At 38.2% G+C, this 14744-nt stretch overlaps 1 protein-coding gene across 1 annotated transcript; it reads left to right on the forward strand.

The window, feature by feature from the left end:
- Nucleotides 1-3920: 3920 nt before the first annotated feature.
- Nucleotides 3921-14556, forward strand: si:dkey-56f14.7 (engulfment and cell motility protein 1). Its single transcript, XM_066683014.1, has 7 exons — nt 3921-4061; nt 8671-8812; nt 10034-10146; nt 11206-11313; nt 11704-11786; nt 12122-12199; nt 13194-14556. Exons 2-7 carry the CDS (start codon nt 8775-8777, stop codon nt 13413-13415), a joined length of 642 nt encoding a protein of 213 aa, XP_066539111.1. The 5' UTR covers nt 3921-4061; nt 8671-8774; the 3' UTR covers nt 13416-14556.
- Nucleotides 14557-14744: the final 188 nt, after the last annotated feature.

Genomic DNA, 14744 nt, shown 5'->3' on the forward strand with positions numbered 1-14744 from the left:
GATTCAATGATCATTTCTGATGATTTGTCATGCCTTTATTCTAAATTGCTACAGCAAAAACTCCTTCACCTATGCTCAGCAAAATATGGAAATGATCACCTATGCTCAGCAAAAAATGGAAATGATCACCTATGCACCTGAGAGAATTCTTGTTCCTAAAGAATGCAGTTGTGGTCTCTGGTAATAATTTGATTTAACCCTTCTATGGCTTTCAGCATTTTGAATGAATTCTATACTTGGAATTGAATAGTCATTTTAAATCATTTGAATTATTATTCTGCGGCACAGTGGTGCTGCAAGTAGTGTTGCTGTCACACAGCGACAGGGTCCTGGGGTCGTAGGTTCGCAAAGAGTTTGTTGTGTTTTCTCCATGTCTGTTTGGGTTTCCTCCAGGTGCTCTTATTTCCTTCCACAGTCCAAAAACACACATTGGTAGGTGGATTGGCGACTCAAAATTGTCCTTACGTGTGAGTGTGTGTCGCCCTGCGAAGGACTGGCACCTCCTCCAGGGTGTGTTTTGTGCCCAATGATTCCAGGTGGACACACCGTGACCCTGAACTGGATACGGGCTTACAATAAATGAATAATTACTCCTAATTCCAACTGTACTTAAAAGTATACCATGTTTTCCTGAGATGTTCTTTAATGTTCTTTAAGTCTGCAGTAGAGTTCTCTGGTAACAATTTGATTTATCACTTTTATAGCATTATTTTAAATTCTGCCATGTATAGAATTGTACTGTCATTGTCAGGAAAACTGAGATACTATTACTCTAAATTCCTACAGTGAATATACTTTAAAATTATACACTGTGTACCTGGGTAGATGTTCTTCAAGACTGCAGTAGACTTCTCTGGTAACCATTTGTTTTGAACTTTTAACCGTTTACAATTTATGCAATTAATTCATAATTTTCAGGATGTTGGAACTACTATTGCACACAATTACTACAATTAAAAAACATGAAAACTAAGATATGTGTACCTAAGAATGTTCTTCAAGAATACAGTAGATACATCTGGTAATGATTGGATATAATCCTTTTATGGCCTTCAACATATTGCTATATATATACAATTGAATGATCCCTTTTATGAAGTTACTCCTAATTCCTAAAGTAAAAACACATGACACCTATAACATGTGCACCCAGGAACATGATATTCAACACTACATTTCTCTGGTAAGATTTCAGTTTGACCCTTTAATAGTATTTAAGAATCTGCGATGAATTAAATAAAATGGTCATTTTCAATAAATTTAATTTTCTATCACTTGAAATTCCTACAGTAAAAAATGTATGTAAATTATGTCCTGTGTACCTGAGGAAATGTTCTTCAAGACTGCAGTGGGGTGTTCTGGTAACAGTTTGATTTAAGCCTTTTATAGCCCTCAGCATTCTGTCATTTATGGAATAGAATTGTCATTGTTATGAATTTTAAATGCTTTTACTCCACATTCCTACAGTAAAAATGTGTGAATATTTTACCCTGTGTACTTGAAAACATGTTCTTCAAAGCTGCAGTGGAATGGTCTGGTAACAGTTTTAACTCGTTTATGGAATTTGACACCTCATGAATTTCTAATGCTATACTCCCAATTCATACAGTAAAAACACATTAAAATAATGCCTGGTCCATTAAAACTGGTCCACTGAGGACATGTTCTTCAAAACTACAGTGGAGTTTTCAGTTAACAGTGAATATTAATGATGGAGAACCTGAATTTTCTCCATTTTATGTACTTTTCTATGGGCCTTCTTTTTAAGGTTTATAAGACACTCTGAGCCAGTCTGGTCTGTTTTTGTTATTAAAGATAGTGAATTTGGTGGAATTATGTTCTTGTGGATGTCGGCGATATTCGTGAGTACTTGGGAGTCCCCCCCACACGCTCTTTTACATGTTCTACCATAAACCGCAATGTAGACACGCACAAAAAAGTCAAAGTGCAGATGGCGTGACTGTGGTCCTCTTATAGACTCAAATCAGACAGTTGCAAAACTATAAACAAAGAGCAGTATATAAACAACCCAGACAGAGGGTATATTGGTAATATAAATATTTTGGCACACTGCTGACTGTAGGGCATTGCTGCTCTACGAAAGGGCCACTCGGAACTAGTTTTCATTCCATAAAATAAAAGATGATTATATATTTATTGTGAAAGTATTTTGTTAATACTAAAAAACAATAAATATATACAATTAAATAGATCAAGCAGGATGCCAAGCAGGGCGTAATTTACTCCAAAGTACTCCAACATGGGTACTTTACTAACAAAATTAAATCTGTATCTCAGACTTAAAAGACTGGATGTATTGTTCTATTTGGTCTACTTTTTGACAGTAATGTTGTTAGAAATATGTACTAAAATGTATATGTATATGCTTGTTACATAGCTGTATATTAGTGCTGTCATATATAACTTGTTAACGCATGTGGGAATGCGTTATAACTCTCCTATAATTCACTTTTGTGACATATTAGAGATCTTATTAATAATGTAAACATAGTGTTGTACTACCGAGTTCAGAAGGTAGATTATTTATGTATTAAATATTATAATTAATTCTCTCTCACACACACACACAGCTCTCATTTTGATGCCACGAGCTGTGCTCTAGCATTATTGTTCTCCATTAAAGCTTCTGTGTACAATGCTAAAGCTCTCCCTGAATTATGTACTCAGCAAGTTAAGGAATTCTAAGTAAAAAAATCATGAAAACTAGACATATTATAATAAAATAAAAAATTAAGGCTTCCTCAAGCCAGTTTGTCATGCATGTCACACTACATATTAAGCTCCCTCACAAAATTTAAATTTTATTGCTGTTCCTACCCTCCTCCAGAAGTTACATAGTGCTGTTTCTGTACTGTGAGCCCAGAGTGGTTCTGTTCTCCCAATTACAGATCAATGAAGCATCAATAAGATTTTGAAGCTATTATTTTAGAGTAAAATTAGTACATAGTGTTCCTTTAAGTCTGTGCTTCATTCTGATCAGGGTGATTAGTTTGTGGGGCATCACAAACTAATGCATTCACTCACACTCGCACCTGTGGACAATTTTGCACAGACAAATGACCTCACCTTTTTCAACTAATCAGTCGAAAGGACACATGGTTGAAACCCATACAGACGGAGGAAACCAAACTCCTCAAAGCACGGATCAAACCCAGGACCTCAAGACCCTGCAGCTGAGTGTCAAAAACAAACAAACAAAAAACAACCTTAAAACATATATTTCTAATACAAATTTCACAATGGCATTATATTGATTCCTAAAAGCCTGGATGTGTCAGAGAGTCTGTACCACAGTGTAGGAGACTTTTAAAACATAGTCTGGGTTTGTCAGCAACTATGGGTTATAGTGAATGAGTTCTCCACCACTTTACCCCCCACCCAGCAAGTCTGATCTCGCTGCAAGGCTTTGTCACATCACGTAAAGAAGCGTGGGGAGGATGAGAGACATTCAGTCCCACCGCCCAGCCAGCAGGCGGCTCGGAGCCGGTTGCCATGGCAACGGAATTCTAATGACGGCACCCCTCATCTCTTCGCCTTGACAACTGGAAAAGGATGCAGCTTCCTGTGTGTTTGTGCATATTTGTGTGTTTTGCATGGGCATTTAATCTGAAACCACATATCTCTATAAAAATAAATAAATAAATGAATAAAGCTGTTATGCAGAATTGAGAAGCGATCCTCTCCTTATTACTCCATCCCCCATCCCTCCAACCCCCATCCCTCCTTTTGTGGACTAGCCATGTGACTCAGGCAAGCTGCTGATTGGCTGGTGGCACAAAGACATCAAACCAATCAGCATTGTATCCCACCGTTCATATAAACATTAACAAAGCTGCATGCCTATGAATTACAACTGTGTCTGGATGTCAGGGAAGAGACACTTTTTTCCATCTCTCTCACTCTGTTCTGTCTATCTTACGGTGCATTTCCTGCTTTTGGTGACCCAACGCTCAGTCCACTCCACCCTTCATCCTCCATCTCTGGACACATCTGACCGCAGCACTGGAGGGAGGGATAAGACATGGCTCCAACACAGGCACGTAAGTACAAGCACCCTTATGGGTACATATGACTATCATATCATTGGGGTTACTAGTGTCTTTACAGTCTCCATAGGTGACTGATAATATTTTTAATGCAATAAGGTCTCCTCAGAGTGCTGGTCTACTGAACTAATGCTATTTCCATTTTAGCCTTTGTTATTGTCATCATTCAATGTAACTCCTTTCCAAAAGCAATAAATACGGGTTGTTTCTACATTCACTGTCCATTCTCTTAGCTCCACTCACATATAGGAGCCCATCTAAAAAGTGCTCCTATATGGCCAGTGGAGCTGAGAGAATAGGAAATTATTGTAGGAATATATATTCCATATATCTTTATTCCATATATATTTTTATTTTATTTGCTATGCCAATAAATATTTTTTGTAATTGTATACGTTAAATATTAATACTGTGAATTTACTATTTGACTATTTGATTTAAAGCACCTCATTGTCCCAGTTTGTAACCCACTCATATTTAGCAGGTTGAAAATTTGCCAGAAGAGGGCAGTACAAGTATTCCAACAGCTTTGTTGCTTTACATATGTAATACTATGCAAAATAATATCACTGCAGTTTGGGAGGGTGGGGATCAAAGGGCTAGTAGGATGTTGTTATGGAAAAATAAAAGAATTTATTTTATTGAGAAATGCTTAAAAATGAACAGGGAACAAACTACCCGTTAATACATTTAAAGGCCCAATAAGCCATTTCCTTCAGGGATTCTGTAGTGTACATATTTTAAACATGATTGCCCCTATATGGCAAACTTACTCAGTGACACTTAAACTGCTTTATTCATCTCTTTTTCACTTCATAGAAATAAAAAATAAAAAAAAATAAAAAATACTATCATAAATATTATTTGTTACTTTTTGGTGATAAAAATGGATTATTGCTCTCTATTTCTCTATTTGTATTTGTAGAGATCTCTATTTGTAAAGAAAGTTTCTATGAATATTTTGGCCAAATAGTGTACTCTTCACGATAGCAAAATCAGCTAAGAATAGTTGTGCACAAGGAGAGAGAGTTTCAGAGGGATTTTAGCCTGTATGGGTTACTAAGTATTGTTACTGTATGGGTTACTAAGACATGGAATTTTTACAATAAATTTATTACATTTATTTATTTATTGTAAAACACGCAATCTAATGCAGTGGGAAGCCTTCTTTCTACACATGCTGATATTTGTGATGTTTTACAATAACTACGATTCCGCTGAGAACCATGCTGCAGCTGTTAAAACCTTCTATTAACTACATTTAGCAAATACAAATAAAAAATTATTAGCTTCTCTAGCAGAGGTATTCAAATTCCTGTGGGAAATGGGGCAGGTGAGATGTGAAATTGCAAATAAATGAATACAAATAAATATCATCTCTCAGCAAGGAGATGTTGGGCCACTGTTGGCTCACTGCGGGCAAAGCTGGAGGTCCACTGGCATTTTGCACAGTGTTTTCTGGGCGGACCACTGGTGATTTAAAAAGAATTTTAGACAAAATTCCACATTTTAGCCCTTTTTCATTCACAGTCTCAATTTTGCATTTTTTTCTTTATAAATTAAATATATAGATGAATTAAATCATTTTAATCCAGCACAGTGTCAACATTTTCAGCATAATCATTTTATATCAGGCACTCATTATATCTCTCATAGTTGTTGGTAATATTTGTATTAGTTTGTTTTCCAGAATGAAAGTCTCTGTGAATTTAAAATCTGAGGAGATAAATATGTTTTATCCTGTACACAGGACAGTAATCTGAGTAGTCTGATGGTGGATTAGCAGTGGTCTCCAGTCAGCGGTGTGCTAACCTTTTTACATCAGTGGACTGATATGGGCTTGCTGTCTGGGTAAATACATTAAAAAAATCACAATGTGCTGAGGAGAGAAAGTCCCCCAGAGTAACAGCATGGGGTATGTTCATATGTGTGATATTCAGATGAGCCCTTCTGTGCTGCTAGTTCATTTAGCTTGTTAGCCACAATACACAGTAAAAGTTCTGGACACAAAGAATGATTTTCCCTGTATACATATATTCCAGTTGGCATATTAACAATTTTTTTACCAACTGGCACGGAGGCCTCAGAAGGAAAATTCTGAATACCTCTTTTCTATGGATTAATATTATACCTTCAGGCTTTGTTGTGTCTGATTCTGAAGACGGATGTTCATTCATTCATTCATTGTCTGTAACCACGTATCTAGTTCAGGGTCATGGTCGGTCTGGAGCCTACATGGAATCACTGGGCGCAAGGCGGGAACTCACCCAGGAAGGGGGCGCCAGTCCTTCACAGGGCTGAAGAAGAATGAGACAACAGAAAAACCAATAAAGGCTGAAATTGGTGGATGTTTAAACTAATCTACATGCAGAGTTGAAACAGTTGCATTCAGGTGCCCCTGTTTCACAATAATTAGTGTAGCACTTTAATAATTAGTGTTTCCATTCCACCTCAAATGATTACTTACATTTAGGAGTCTCTATTCCACCCTAATACACTAGTGCAGCAGTAACAATCTGGTGCCTCTAGTCAAAATTTAATATGAAGCTTAAAAATAAGATACAAACTTCAGCTTCATTTATCCATCCATCCATTATCTGTAACCGCTTATCCAATTTAGGGTCGCAGGGGGTCCAGAGCCTACCTGGAATCATCGGGCGCGAGGCGGGAATACACCCTGGAGGGGACGCCAGTCCTTCACAGGGCAACACAGACACACACACATTCACTCACACCTACGGACACTTTCGAGTCGCCAATCCACCTGCAACGTGTGTTTTTGGACTGTGGGAGGAAACCGGAGCACCCGGAGGAAACCCACGCGGACACGGGGAGAACACACCAACTCCTCACAGACAGTCACCCGGAGCGGGAATCGAACCCACAACCTCCAGGTTCCTGGAGCTGTGTGACTGCGACACTACCTGCTGCGCCACCGTGCCGCCCTCAGCTTCATTTAAACAAGCTGAAATTAGCAGGAGCAGATAAGGCTGATACTGATTTCGTACTGGTTATATAAAGCACATTGAATTAATTGTTTACATGCTTATACATACTTTCTGAAGCTCCTCTATGTTACTTAGCAGGACAGATATTACAACGCATAAAAACAACAACTCATGGCTCCTATATCGGCCATTGATATAGGTACTGGCCCTGTCATAAGTGAGATGACCAGTTTGATCCCTGGTAATGATGTGACTGACGTGGGCAGTTGGCACTCTCATCTGGAAAGTCGGGCTGTCCAGTGACGTTGCATTAGTGGACGTAAAAATGGACGTAAATCTATTTATTATTTTTTAAAAAAAAGAGTATGTGAACAACTTAATACAACAACTTCATCATTACCCTTCTTAACAAAAACATATGGAAAAATATTCCACTTCTCTACAAACCAGGGTGGGGTGAGGGGTTGCTTTATACCCCTCTGGCTGGCACTGGGCTGAATTTATTTTTTCCATGATATGATCCAGTAGCAGCACACAGAAATTAGCATGCTATTGCTAGAGTATTCCTTTAACAAGAGAAAAAAAAAATAGAAAAGCATAGTGCTGTCACAGTGCATTTAAATCTAAAGGCATTCTCCCCAGAGCCTGGAGAATTGCAGGCAAAGAGAGTTATGAATGATTAATAATGTTTCAAAGGCACATGCATGTTTTCTTGAGAAACCATCCAATAGCAAGCAGGCACAATTCAACAAGGAAAAATAGAGAAACAGAAAATTCTTCCAAAAACTCTGCAAGTATTAATCCACATCCTACGCAGAAAAAGGAATTAAGTAACTGGTTAAGATATTCAGCAGGGGGAAGAAAAATATTAAGGTAGCCTATAGTTCAGTACCTAAAACCTGATTGGCTGAGCCATGTTCAAAGGTGCTGCTTTAAGAGACCACTATTATTATTTACTATTATTTATCACAAATTTAAAAGTAACAGGAAAAATTACCCCTAGGCTTTAAAAATGATTTTTAAAAGAAGCATATCCATAATTCACTGTATTTTCAAAGTGGTCTAAGATGTTGATTGCATTTCCTTTTTGTCCTGATTTTGTCCCCCTCCATTTGCTCTCCAGTCTATTTGCACTCTGGAAACGGGTCTGACATGTTTACAAAGCCCTATTGTCAGTAAATGAATGGGTTTAAAAAAAAAAAATGTAAAAAGTGTCTCTGTCTGATCTGCTAGGCATCCTCTCTATGATCATGGCAGAGAAAAGGCATCTGGATGTGTTTAGATTGTGGGAGACCGCCAAATGTTTAAAATCATGACAGCACTTCAGAAAAGTAGGATTTCTTTTGGCTTTGTGGCAGCACCTTTATCCTCAGAGAGATGTCGGATCCCAAGCCCAAGATAAGACTGATTTGGCACAGAGACATCCAGTTCTCCTGATCCAATCCCCAAAGAAACCCATGTCCACTCTCTACTTCGTGCCTTGGTTAGTACTGAGTCCCTTTTAATTCACAGAGCAAATTAGGAAACTGCAGAACAATACACATGGAACCTGTGCTTAAAAATGTATTGAGAGATTACGGTAAAAAGCATCTTGATGAAAATAATGTTTTGCCCTTTTAATGTGTGACTGAGGTGTATCTTATATCTTTGCACAGACGGGGATGCTGAGGAACCAGCTCATGTAGACTGTGACAGTGGGGTTTAAAACTGTAGACAGAGCCAGAGTTCCTCTCAACGTACTTCTACTGAAGGAGGAGAGATGATGAGCCAGGAAGAGTCCAAATCACGCCCAATGCAGTGAGTACACTCTCTCTACTCAAACGTCAGTGACTGTTAAATGCACAGACTTTGCATCAATCTGAATGAATTTACTCTGATTTTGACTGCAGACTGTGACTGAACTCTAAATATGCACATACTACTTAAAGCTGCAGCTGCAGAGTTCACTTTTACAGGTCTGATCAGGCAGCGATGGGAAGGAGGTGGGGTTTAATACACTCCTCCAAAAGTGACAACGGAGTACCAACGAAAGATGCTGTATTCTTCCTTGTTCTTATCATTGAGGAATCACTATGATTTTGAAGCTGTAATTTTATGAAAATACCACCTACTGTTCCTTCATCAATGTGATAGAATTCTCCATTTGCATTCATATTATACACACACACGAATGCACTATGGGGTAAGAGCCCACACACCCGGAGTGGCAGGCAGCCATCCCAATGGTCAGGGAGCCACGAATGTTGACAGTGCTCTTCTTCACTCCAGTCTTCTCTAACCTTTAGGCCATGGCTGTACTATTAGTGTGAATGATACCTAGAGTGCATCCTTTCCCTCATTAGAAATTATGATGTTAGACAGTGTGTGTTTTTAATCTGACATATCACAACTGGCAGTTATTATTCTCCTCTGATGGCACTTTTCCACTGCATGGTACCTACTCGGCTCAGCTTGGCTCGACTTTTTTGCTTATGCTTTAGGACAAGTCTAGTATTCTGAAAGCAGGTACTTTCTTAGTCCCTGCTGACACCAGGTTCCAGGCTTAATTGGAAAACCAGCAGGGACCAAGTGAGTAGAGCTGAATAGAATCAAGTAGATTCAAGTAAAGCAGGGACCATGCAGTGGAAAATCACCATAAGTGTGTTGACCTCCAATATTGCTCACTAGTAACTAAGGCAGTGGTGCTTGGTGGAATCTTGATAGAATGGGTAACCCCCCCCATGTGACTTGGAACTTGCTATCTTCTTAGCCTGGATGTTAACTACTACAAAAATTGTGCGTTTTTGAGGATTTGGAATTTCTTAAGCATAAAACATTATCCAACTTTCTAAAAGTTATTTTAAATGAGTGTGTTACAGAATTAAAAGTGGGCCTTTTTTGACACTGCTACAACTAAACCATTTTTGCTGCATTCATTTTTAAGAGTGTAACATACAGTAGGCATCCAAAATGGCTGCCATACTCAGCATGTGATTTTTCATATCTGTAGTCACACAAACATTTATGGCTGTTCTTTAGGGAGCTGAGAGAGAAACTGCAGCCAGAGGTAGCCGAGCTGATCAAACAGCAGAGGCTCAAACGATTGTGTGAAGGCAGCTGCTTCCGAAAAATCAGCACTCGCCGTAGACAAGGTGAACCACCTGCCAACAATGTTATTCGCTACTACTGACCAAGTTCTGTCTCTTTTTACCATGAAGGAAAACAACATATATGCACACAATCTAATCAGTGTTTGAAAATCTTCCAAAAACAGACTTTAACAAATGCACTAAGCAATATTAGTGATCTGATAATGAAAAACTTCAGACAATGTACAACTTTATTCAGTAAGTGTGTAAAAATTCACTATAGCACATAATAAAAAAAATTCCAGTTGAAATCTACGAGACAAAGTTTTGGCAGTATTACATTAAAATAATTTATAGGCACTTCCATATTCTGACAATGCGGTAACTCACTTGTTATTCAGAAATTTTTCATGGTATAGCTTACTCAGACACCATATGACAATAATTCAAATTTCTTGCAAAACATTTTGTGAATGGTTATCATTTCCCAAGAAACTAATCTCTATCCAATTGTTTCCACATATGACCATGTAAAGAAAAATGAAACAAATACACAATGAGCTGAAAAACCTGATAACTGAGCTAAAATCCAGGTGCCTCATATTTTTTGGATTCCTGAGAAGTTAAAAAAAAATGAAGCGATGTAACTTTTAAAAAAGCTTTTTTGCTTAAAGCTTTTCAAGAGAGAAAAATAAACAATGAAAGAACATGTAGCAATCTGTCCAGGATGTGTGCAACCCTGAAATGGATATTTGGTTACATACAATGAATGAATGAATTAACTCTTAAGCTCCAAATACATATCGTAACTGTCCAATTAAACACATGTATCTCGCAAAAATAGTAACTTTACAGGACAAGGATAAAAACCTTCTTAACTTTCAAAAGAAGTGAATGTAAAAAGATTTAATTTGACGTAAATTGGGAACATTTCTAATGGTCCATTCATTCTGACATTTTTACACAATGTGAAGGACAGCTGCTGTGTTTTAAACAGTGTAGTAAACTAAAAATTGACATTTTAAAGTCTTTTAAATTGGACAGTGACGATAAACGCCACACTTAAGCGAAGCACTGTGTGCATTATATGTCAGTATCTTCTATCTGTCTTTTTCACTTCAGATAAATTTTGGTACTGTCGTCTGTCACCAAACCACAAAGTCCTGCACTATGGAGATGTAGAGGAATTCTCACAAGGACAAATACCCCAAGACTCACTCCAGGAGAAATGTGAGTTCCTTTTGGTCTTTTCTGAGTAATTAAATTGATTTGTTTCATTAAATCATGATATAACTATATGAATTTCCCCTTTTCCTTTATGGAGCAAGTAGATGTTTTCAGTAATGATTCTTAGTGGCCCAAATGTATTAGAGCTTCTGTATTATGCTTATTTTAAACATGATCACCCCATGTGGTGGACCCACTATATATTATAAAATTTCAAGATTTTTCAACTGCACTTTATAAAGTAAAACATAAAAAACAATAAATAATCATATTCCTAATTATCATTTGCTATTTTCTTTCTTATAGCACCCTTAGATTTTCACATATGGTGGCATACGAAAACAGAATGTAAATATATTTTAACAAACTGTATCTCCTCATGCGTCTCTTCAGTAGAAGTAGCAGATATCAAGGCAGTGCTAACTGGGAAAGACTGCCCTCACATGAAGGAGAAAGGAGCACTAAAGCAAAATAAGGTACATTTTCCTCAAATTTCACAATTGTCTTTGAACAAATGACAACAGATTTTTGGAAAATAACGTACACCAGAGATGGGAAAATGATCACACCTTAGGAAATAGCACTTTTAAGCCTCTCTTTTCGTACCTCATTAGAATTTCTTAGTTGACCTTGCAGAAACCTTCCCAATTTAATCTGATCTCCCAGGGAACACACAACAGTGACAGGGCTGCCATCTGCTGTGACACTGCACCTGGAGAAAAAGTGCTAAAGCACAAATAGTAAGACAGCAGAAGGTTGTGATCAGATAAAAGACCTGATGTGAATTAATTACTTTTCACCTCCTTTCTAGGAAGTTCCTGAACTGGCTTTCTCAGTCCTGTATGAATCGGATGAATATCTGAACTTTATTGCTCCTGACAAACATGAGGTAATGACTCAATCCATCTTTTAGTCTCCTACACTGTCTAAAATGATACTGAAGATGGTGATATGATGTTAATTTGAGTTGCATTTGTATGAGTGGATCAGACACAGCAGTCTTGCTGAAGATTTTAAACAGTGTCCACTCTATTAGACACACCTCATTCCTGAGCTCATCTGTTGCTGCAAAGTAGTCATACTTTAGTGGTCACTGGACACTGTTGGATAAATTTTGGTTGAGACAAAGAGGGGTCTAAAACTTCATCCACAGTGCTGTGTCTGATCCACTCACATCAGCACAACACATACTAACACATCACCACCACATCAATGTCAAGTTGTGGGTTTTTTCAGCTCGTTTTCAATGACGTTCACAAACGTGGCTAAACGCTAAGAGCTCCTCCTTGTAGAGCATCTTCAAGACACAAAGTGTTTACTCATCCTCTGCTCTGGGAAAGCATGGAAACTTTCAGTGACGACAGGAAGCACAAAAATAGCATTAGTGAGGTCAGGTACTGACTAATCACTGGATATTTGTGGGGACATGTCACCTCCGTCTACGCTAATTCTACACCCTTGGCCACAGGCACTATATTGTCATTGCTTCGGCATTTAAGGTGGAACTGAAAATTCTGAGATATGGGCAAACTACTAGTGGTATTTTATGCTTGTTATGAATAAACTACATTAAACTAAAATAATCTAATGGTTTTAGTTTTTAAAGGAGAAAATACTTATTTTAGGCTTTGTTTGGTTGCTTGCCAGTGATTCACAAGGCATACACCTTCGTTTTAAAATCTATATAGCGCTCCCCCACTTTCCCAACAATTAAGACAACCTTACACCTAGGCAAAATGGAGGGGTAGGCCTAAGTGGTGAAATGGAATTTACCCTAATATAAGAATACTGTAATTGAGTAGACCTGACAGTCCAAACGCCCTTAATTGTATTCTTATTTCAATTTTGCCATTTTTCTGACTTATGCTTAACCTTGTTCCAAGTACTGCATTTGGACGGATGGCTTGAACGCGCTTCTTGGGAAGGAGATGACCAGTGACCTCACCAAATCAGACATGGAAACACTGATTACCATGGAGATCAAGCTGCGCCTCTTGGACTTGGAGAACATTCAGATTCCTGAAGTGGCTCCTCCCATCCCCAAAGAGCCGAGTAATTATGACTTTGTTTATGACTACACCCAGCACACCCAACAGCAGTCTTGAGAGTGGACTGAAGTTGTTTCTTAATTCCCTATTGGACTCTGTTCTGGACAAAAGTGGACAGAAGTGTCCCATCTGCTGACATATCTTAAGGATTTGGAACATATTTGTTGGCTTGAAAGACTAAGAGATGAACATTCTCTTGCAGACTGTGACTAGATTGTGTTAGTTTAGGGTTTTTTTTCGGTTTCTTAAAGGAAAATTGAATATATTGTCTCTGTATGTCAAAAATACTAACATATTGGAAAGAAAAAAAATCATTAAAGAAGCAGTCAGTTTTCCTCCAAAAAACTACCAACATTTTATATGAATATTTAATACAATATTTATACTATGAATATTTATTTATAAGTGTTTCCCAGTTCAAATTAAAACTCCTCACTGTGAGGAAGAGAAACCATCTTTAGCACAACACACAAAGAGCCTGAACACATTGCCACATAAGCATATTCCATCCCAGCACAATCAGATGTCAGTCTGACCCATACATACACAGTCTGTGACTGTAAATCCAGTTCAGCATTGTAGTGGGTCCAGAGCCAACCCACGGTGGGGACACCAGTCCTGTGCATAGCAACATACTCACACCTACAGACACTTGAATAGCCAATCCACCCAACAACACTTGGTTCTGGACCACCAACAATATATACAGGGGTTAGACAATGAAACTGAAACACCTGTCATTTTAGTGTGGGAGGGTTCATGGAGGGTTCACCAGCTTGGTGGCCAATCTTCATTAATTGCACATTGCACCAGCAAGACCATGTGCATCCAATGGTTCAAACATTGTATCCTGAAGGTGCTGTGTATCAGGACGACAATGCACCAATACACACAGCAAGACTGGTGAAAGATTGGTTTGATGAACATGAAAGTGAAGTTGAACATCTCCCATGGCCTGCACAGTCACCAGATCTAAATATTATTGAGACACTTTGGGGTGTTTTGGAGGAGCGATTCAGGAAACGTTTTCCTCCATCAGCATCACGTAGAGATCTGGCCACTATCCTGCAAGGAGAATGGCTTAAAATCCCTCTGACCACTGTGCAGGACTTGTATATGTCATTCCCAAGACGGATTGACGCTGTATTGGCCGCAAAAGGAGGCCCTACACCATACTAATAAATTATTGTGGTCTAAAACCAGGTGTTTCAGTTTCATTGTCCAACCCCTGTACATAAATATTCTGAGATATCTGATGATTATTTCTAGCTAGGAGAATTAAAAAAATAAACACAACTATTTGCATTGCATTGAGTTACTGTTTATTTGCAGAATTCACCATTTTGTAGGAGAAAGAAAAAACCATGATCAAATGTTGCATGTGCT

This window comes from Hoplias malabaricus, chromosome 10 (assembly GCF_029633855.1).
Source record: "Hoplias malabaricus isolate fHopMal1 chromosome 10, fHopMal1.hap1, whole genome shotgun sequence".
Classification (NCBI taxonomy): domain Eukaryota; kingdom Metazoa; phylum Chordata; class Actinopteri; order Characiformes; family Erythrinidae; genus Hoplias; species Hoplias malabaricus.